The sequence below is a fragment of the Mandrillus leucophaeus genome, unplaced genomic scaffold (genome assembly GCF_000951045.1).
Source record: "Mandrillus leucophaeus isolate KB7577 unplaced genomic scaffold, Mleu.le_1.0 Scaffold663, whole genome shotgun sequence".
NCBI lineage: Eukaryota > Metazoa > Chordata > Mammalia > Primates > Cercopithecidae > Mandrillus > Mandrillus leucophaeus.
In genome coordinates this window covers 420,607-428,711 of record NW_012107175.1, presented here as the reverse complement: position 1 = coordinate 428,711, position 8,105 = coordinate 420,607, and the positions used below count along the sequence as shown (strand labels likewise).

The window sequence follows — 8,105 nt, the reverse complement described above, 5'->3', positions numbered from 1 at the left end:
TCACCGTGTTAGCCAGGATGGTCTCGATTTCCTGACCTCGTGATCTGCCCGTTTCGGCCTCCCAAAGTGCTGGTATTACAGGCTTGAGCCACCGCGCCTGGCCTAGTATGTGCTATTTTAAATGTTGATAGATGTTGCCAAATGACTTTCCATTTGGAAGTTGTACTAATTTACACTCCCACCAGCAATGTATGAATATGACCCATTTCTTTTCTGAGCATCTCATTGTTAGAAAGTTCTGCCTCTTTTGCAATAATTGATCTGAAATGTGCCTCGCTGAAATTTCCACCCACCTTTCCCACTTCTACTCTCTGGGGCTCCACACTCTGGTTTTGTGTAGGTTTCTTTTCTTTCTCTTGACTTTCCTATGAGTTAGAAGGATGAATAATGAGCAATATTCCACACATGTGGGTGGAGCCCATCTCAGAGAACAGGCCTGGATCATTTATACTGTGGGTGCTTACATAACCACCAGGCCTCTAGATGTAACAGGAAGAAGCTAAATTTACCCCTTTTGAACCTGAGCTCCTTAAAAAAAAAAGACAAAAACAATTTTTTTCTTTTTTACTAGTAACAAATGAATACATTTACCTTGCAAAAAACGAAACATTACAGAAAAGGGAAGCATGTCCCTTCTTTTAATTTTATTTATTTATTTATAGAGGTAGGGTGTTGCTTGTTGCCCAGGCTGGAGTACAGTGGCATAATTACAGCTCATTATAACCTCGGACTCCTAGGTTCAAGTGATTCTCCTGCCTCAGCCTCCCAAGTAGCTGGGACTACAGGCGCCCACCACCACGCCCGGCTATTTTTTTGCATTTTCAGTAGAGACGGGGTTTCACCGTGTTAGCCAGGATGGTCTCAATCTCCTGACCTCGTGATCCACCCACCTTGGCCTCCCAAAGTGCTGGGATTACAGGCGTGAGCCACCGTGCCCGGCACTCTGTTGGTTCTTAATTGATCTTTTGTATTCCACAGTATGTATTGTTGTACCGTTATAGTTTATTTGTACTTCAGTCTATTAATATACATTCATGTTGTTTTAAATTTAAAGTTACAAGTAATGCTGCAGTGACTTTTCTTGTACCTGTTGTACCTGCCTCTTTGTGAGCATGTATAAGCATTGGTCCAGGGTGGACACTGATAAGTGGAATCACTGGGTCCTAGAGGATGTAACATTTTCATAGATTCAGCAAAAATGCCTTCCAAAGTGACTGTGCTAATTTCTACTTCCATCTGTGTGTGGAGTACCTATTTCTTCATGACTCCCCACAATATATCATATTAACAATTTTTTTCTTTTTTGAGACAGAGTTTCGTTCTTGTCGCTCAGGCTGGAGTGCAGTGGTGCGATCTCGGCTCACTGCAACCTCCGCCCCTGGGTTCAAGCAATTCTCCTGCATCAGCCTCCTGAGTAGCTGGGATTACAGGCACCTGCCACCACGCCCGGCTAATTTTTTGTATTTTTAGTAGAGACAGGGTTTTGCCATGTTGGGCAGGGTGGTCTTGAACTCCTGACCTCAGGTGATCTGCCCTCCTTGGCCACCCAAAGTGCTGGTATTACAGGCGTGAGTTACTGCCCCCGGCCTGACAAATTTTTTAAAATTGGCATTATCATGGATAATAAGTGGTTTCTGGATGTCTTAGTATTCATTTTCAATGACATTGAGCAACCTTTTGCCTTCATTATTGGCCATTTGTATTTGCTTTTCAGTGAGTTACCTACCCATGTCCTATGCCCATTTTCTTCTTTTGTTTAATCTTCTATATGGTGATGTGCAGAAGTAGGTTTTTTTTTTCTTCTTTTTTGAGACAGGGTCTCATTCTCTTGCCCAGACTGGAGTGCAGTGGCCCGATCTCGGCTCATGGCAACCTCCACCTCTCAAGCTCAAGGGAGTCTTCTGCCTCAGCCTCCCGAGTAGCTGGGATTACAGGCGCACGCCACTACTGCCTGGCTAATTTTTGTATTTTTCGAAGGGATGGGGTTTCACCATGTTGGCCAGGCTGGTCTCGAACTCCTGACCTCAAATGATCCACCCACCTCGGCCTCTCAAAGTGTTAGAATTACAGGCGTGAACCACTGCGTCTGGCCAAGAGTTCTTTATATATTCTAGATACTTATCCTTGGCCTGTGATATGTGTTGCAAAGTCTTTTCCTAGAGAGTCTTTAGAACAAAGGATCCCATCATCCTGATTTTGTGCATCCTTTCTTGGGGTGTGACCTGACAGTGTGTCCATATCCCACTGCATTCCTCACAGTACAGAGTAGCAACACTTGATGAAAGGATCTTTCTTAAAGAAGTTGAGGCCAGGCGCTGTGGCTCAGCCTGTAATCCCGGCACTTCAGGAGGCTGAAGTGGGCGGATCACCTGAGGTTGGGAGTTTGAGACCAGCCTGGCCAATGTGGCGAAACCCTGTCTCTACTAAACATAAAAATTTAGCCGGGCATGGTGGCGGGCACCTGTATTCCCAGCTACTTGGGAGACTGTGGCAGGAGAATTGCTTGAACCCAGGAGGTGGAAGTTGCAGTGAGCTGAGATTGTGCCATTGAACTCCAGCCTGGACGACAGAGGAAGACTTCATCTCAAAAAAAAAGAAGTTGCCTGACTGAAGACTACCCCACAGGAATAAATGTAAAGTAGTGATAGGATACTGTCTAGCACACCAATCCACAACCACTGTGGCATAATAGATACATACATAAAACATGAGAACATAAGGCAATATGTATAGTAGTTCAGACTTTGGAACCAGACTACCTGAGTTAAATCTCACCTCTGCCTTTCAAATTGTGTGAATTTGGACAAATTACTTAAATCTTCTGGGCCTCAGTATCCTCATCTGTAAAATGGGGATAAGAAGAGTACCTGTAGGATTGAAGAGTACCTGTAGGATTGTTGCAAAGATTAAATGAGTTAATATGTGCAGAGTGATTTTAACAGGGCTTGGTACATAGTGAACTCTGTATAAATATTAGCTATTATATAATAAAAATTTGTCCTTCATAGTGTTTTTTTAAAATCACATCTAATTTCTGCTTCAAAATACAGTAATTGAATTTGAGGTATGTTTCTTTCAGCATCTAGTACTACCCCCTAATGAACACTTAGATAACATGATTATATGACAAAAAAGATTAAAACTAAAAACAAAAGCATGTTTTTTTAAAAAAAGCATATGAGTCATAAAAATATGGTGCAAGAGTTCAAATGCACTTAAACAATTTCTGTACAAAATACTTACTGAGAATGGTGGGCACTTCTCTTTGCCAGTTAAAGTGGTGCAGCTGAGGCAATCGTGTAAACACTATTTATTAGTCACTTAGTTTGCCAGCTTTACAATTAAGCATGTTTTGATTAATTTTTTTTATTTACAGGGATTTACACTATTTTGTAATCCACACATAGAGTGAGAGTCAATTGATTTTTATGTGCCATTGATTTCAAAATCCCCTAATTCAAGGTTGCATACAGTGTGAGTACTCTGTACTCTCAGTAAATTTACTGGACCATTTGCTGTCCTCTAAGCTGTTCATACAAGTATCCAGGCTGGGTGGGACCTGCTGATCTACCTGAGATTACTTTTTAAATGTAGGGTGAAGTATCCCAGTCTTATTTGAGACTGAATTCAGAGTTTGCTTTGGGCCAAGAGATGTCTACAGTGGATGATTTAGTGACTCTCTTGAGACGCCCAAATAGATGAAATAGACGTTCTGATCTTTAAAGGCAGGCTGCTTCCTTCCCTGTCCCCATCCCTCATGCCCTTTGTATGCTTGTGCTACTTCATCCACTATTCGAAGTTGAAGTGCAGAGTCCTGGAGGCTTGGAGAGTCTACGATACAGAATTCCTAGCTTTTTGCCTCTTTGTCACTGAATTTGGGAGTGGGACTTTGAAGTGCTCACTGTGGGAGAACAAGGGGTAGCCAGAGGCAGGCCATTGTCAGGAAGCTCTTCAGTGTGCTGGTGTCATGGTATGTGAGCCTTTGCGTCTGGTGCACTAAAAGACAATGGTGACTACTTCACACTCACTAGAGTAGCTAAAATAAAAATGACTGACAATAGCAAATGTTGGTGAGGATGTGGAGCAATTAGAACTCTTGGCCAGGAGTGGTGGTTCATGCTTGTAATCCCAGTACTTTGGGAAGCCAAAATGGGAGGATTGCTTGAGCCCAGGAGTTCAGGCAACATACAGAGACACTATCTCTACAAAAAATAAGAAAAAAGATTAGCCAGGTGATATGGTTTGGATCTGTGTCCCCACCAAATCTCATAGGATTGTCATCCCCCATGTTGGAGATGGGGCCTGAGATTACTACAAGGTACCAAGGGGGGAGGGTGCCAAACCATTAGAAGCTGCCCCTGTGATCCAATCACAGTTGGATCCGTCCCCCATTGGTACCGTATAGTGAGTACGTTCTTATGAGATCTGGTTGTTTAAAAATGTGTAGCACCTCTCCCTTTGCTCTCTTCCTCTTTCCCTGGCCATGTTAAGACATGCCTGCTTCTCCTTAGCCTTCTGCCATGTTTGTAAGTTTCCTGAGGCCTCCCCAGAAGCAGAAGCTGCTATGCTTCCTGTACAGCTTGAGAAACCGTAAGGCAATGAAACCTCCTTTCTTTGTAAAGTACCCATTCTCAGGTATTTCTTTATAGCAATGCGAGAACAGACTAATACACTGGATGTGGTGGTGCATGCCTGTAGTCCCAATTACTCAGGAGGCTGGAATGAGACGATGAGAGGATCGCTTGAGCCTGGGAGGCTGAGGCTGCAGTGAGCCATGATCGTGCCACTGCACCCCAGCCTGGGTGACAGAGTGACACCCTGCCTCAAAATCAATCAATACATAAATAAATAAATAAATAAACAAAATAGAACTCTCATGCATTGCTGATGGGAGTCTAAAATGGTACAAATATTTTGGAGAACTGTCTGTCATTTCTTGTAAAGTTAAACATGTATCTACCCCATAACCTAGCAATTCCCCTTCCAGGAATCCACCCAAATGAAAAAAAAACATACGCCTGTGTAAACACTTACAGATGAGTCTTCATAGCAGTCTTATTAATAATAGCAAAAAATGAAATAATCAAATGTTTATCAATGGGAGAATGGAGAAACAATTTGTGGAATATTGATACAATGGAATATGACTCAACTCTAAAAAAAGAGACATTCACACAATAGCATAGATGCATCAAAAACATGATGTTGAACGAAAGAAGTCAGATACAAAAGCAAACATGATTTCATTTATGTGAAGTCCAAGAAGAGGCAAAACTCATCCATAAGAATAGGTATTGGAACAATGGTTGCCTCTAGTGGGCAACGGGAGGGTTGGGATTGATTGGAAAGGGACACAGGAGCTCTGGGGTGAGAGCAATGTTCCACACGTTTGGTTACTTGGGTATATGTGATTGTTGACGCTCATCCAACTGAACACGTATGGCCTGTGCGTTTTCTTATATAAAAATTATGCCTCCATAAAATATTTATTTAAAAATTTTTTAGAGATTATGGTTAGCTTGGAATTTTTGAGGTTTCACAGTCCTAATTATTTGCATTCATCAGAGTTGTCATCTTTTACAATGCTAGGTGACACAACATCTTAACTGTATATCAGGGGTTTTTAACCTGTGGTCTGTTAATAATTTTCAATGAATCCATGAACTCCGTGAAATTGAATGCACAATTTTGCATGTCTATGTGCGTGTAGTTTTCTTTCCCCTTGTGGACTGAGTTCATAGCTATCATTGTACTCTCAAAATGGTCTGTGACCCAAAACATATTTAGAATAGAACCCCTGCGTTGGAAGGTTCACGCAGAATGTGTAGAAAACAATATCAGTAAAGATGAGTGAACTAATAAATGACAAATTGTTTCCGGTCGATGTTCAAGGAAACAAGCCCCTAATAGTTTGCAGATTGAAACTGGCAGATGTCAGTGACTCCAAGACACTAACATAAATTTGAATAACTTGGTCTGAGAAATAGAATAAAGCCCTGATAATAGGAGGCAGAGTCAGTGTACTATAAAAGACCTTTCAATTACACTTATAGAAATAGATGTCTGTTATTCAAGAGTATACCATGTTTATTTTAAATATTGAAATTAGATAGATGAACATAATGGAAGCAACAGTTATGATTCAACTGTAAAAAAATTATTTGATGCTTTTTCTCTTAACAGGAACAAAACAATTACCATAGTCAATGCTAACAGAATTGTATCAAGTTTAACAAAAGAAGGCAATTTTGATGTGGCTCAGTTATGGCAGTTTTCATACAATGAGTTTTGGGAATTGGTTATTTATTCTCAGTGTCTGATAGTAGGGAGACAGTGCAGCATTAAACTGGTGCATAAAGTTGTAAATATTCTTTGAGATGTGAAGTTGCTCCAAGAAATCTGAGAACCTTGGATGTGGTTATTGACAGGTTTCTGTGGTCTATTCTGTCCTATGTGTCTTGAGTGTGACATCGCCAGGCATTATGGAGAGTGTCTTTGTTGGCCGTTGTTACCTGGGTCCGCCTTTGCACTGAGAATTGGCACCAGAGAGAGACATAAAATACAGGTAAGTGTGTCTGAAGGTATAAGTGAACCTGAATCTGTATGAAAACCTAGATGCCTTCCAAACCTGTGATTGTTCAAATAAAAAAAAAGGGTGGGTGAGGATGTCGAAACATACCATGCTTAGTGGGAAACTTTGAGAAAGGAAATACATTTAAAAATTTTATTCTTTACCAGGAGGTATAAGTTAACTAAAATACCATATTATTTTAGTAGAGATGGGGTTTTGCCATGTTGGCCAGGCTGTTCTCAAAGTCCTGCCCTCAAGTGATCCGCCCACTTTGGCCTCCCAAAGTGCTGGGATTACAGGTGTGAACCACCATGCCTGGCCCAGACTGATATATTCTTAAGTGAAAAAAAAAAAAAAGGAAAGCACAGAAGTATGGAACTATTTAAAAAGACTTTATATGTGTATGTTTATGTAGACATAGAATTTATCTGGAAGTGGTGACAAGACACTGGTAACGATGATTACTTCCAGGCAGGCAACTGGATGGCTGGGGACAGCTGGAGAGAGGGATTTACTTTTTACTTCCTGTCCCTTCTTACACTGAAATTTTAGGCCATGTGCACTTATTACCTCCTCCAAAGAAATAAATAATTATACATATTAGGTCCTAAGAGAAAGAACCAAGAAGTTGATAGAGAAATCAGTGGTTTCAATTATAAAGGCCCATATCAGAGGTCCTAAGGGCAGGGCTCTGAATCGCAGGTATTGATTAGCAATTCAGCTGCTTGGCACTTATACAACTTAGTGTCCCTGGGCATTGGCTTAAGGATGTTGGTGAACCTTTGAAGTCGTGGTTGAAGGGCCAGGAGGTAATACTGTACAGGTCCCTGGGGAAGAAAAATGAGCCTGTGTGACTACAACAGAACAGACTCTGGTCTTGCCCTAGGGCACGCTGTGTGAAGACTGGCTGGCGGTGCACTGCTGTTGGCCTTTTTCCATCTGCCAGGTGGCCCGCGAACTCAAGATGAGGACCTCCCAAGTCTATGAAATCTGTGCAGTCCCAATGACTAAGGACACCCTGGTTTGACAGAGCGAGATAACTCTTCTTCCTTACTCCCCAACACCCTCCTTTCAAACCTCTGAGTAGAACAACTGCTTTTTCCTAAGTTTTTACTGAAATGGTATAAAAATAAATGATTTTCCCCCTATTGTCTCTACTGTTCTTCTTTCTCTACACATGTCGATTTTCCCCCTATTGTCTCTACTGTTCTTCTTTCTCTACACATGTCCCTGTTGATGACTTTATCATTTGTCTGAATTTGCTATTCCACTCCAGCCATATAAAGCAGATCTAGAGGTGAGTTTTCTTGTTTGTTTATTTTCTGAGACAGCGTCTTGGCTCTGTCACCCAGGCTGGAGTGCAGTGGCACCATCTCGCCTTCAAGCAATTCTCCTGTCTCAGCCTCCTGAGTAGCTGAGATTACAGGCATGCACCAACACACCTGGCAAATTTTTGCATTTTAAGTAGAGATGGGGTTTCAACATATTGGCCAGGCTGGAATTGAACTCCTGACTTCAGGTGATCCACCCTCCT

General features: G+C 41.7%; 1 protein-coding gene across 1 annotated transcript in view; it reads left to right on the top strand.

The window, feature by feature from the left end:
* PLAC8L1 (PLAC8-like 1) overlaps window positions 1-7,719 on the top strand; it is a 28,348-nt gene extending 20,629 nt beyond the window's left edge. The window contains exons 3-4 of the mRNA XM_012001531.1: window positions 6,429-6,565; window positions 7,458-7,719. Of these exons, the coding sequence (XP_011856921.1) occupies window positions 6,429-6,565; window positions 7,458-7,598 (278 nt within the window). The 3' untranslated portion in view covers window positions 7,599-7,719. The remainder of the gene's footprint in view (window positions 1-6,428; window positions 6,566-7,457) is intronic.
* Window positions 7,720-8,105: the final 386 nt, after the last annotated feature.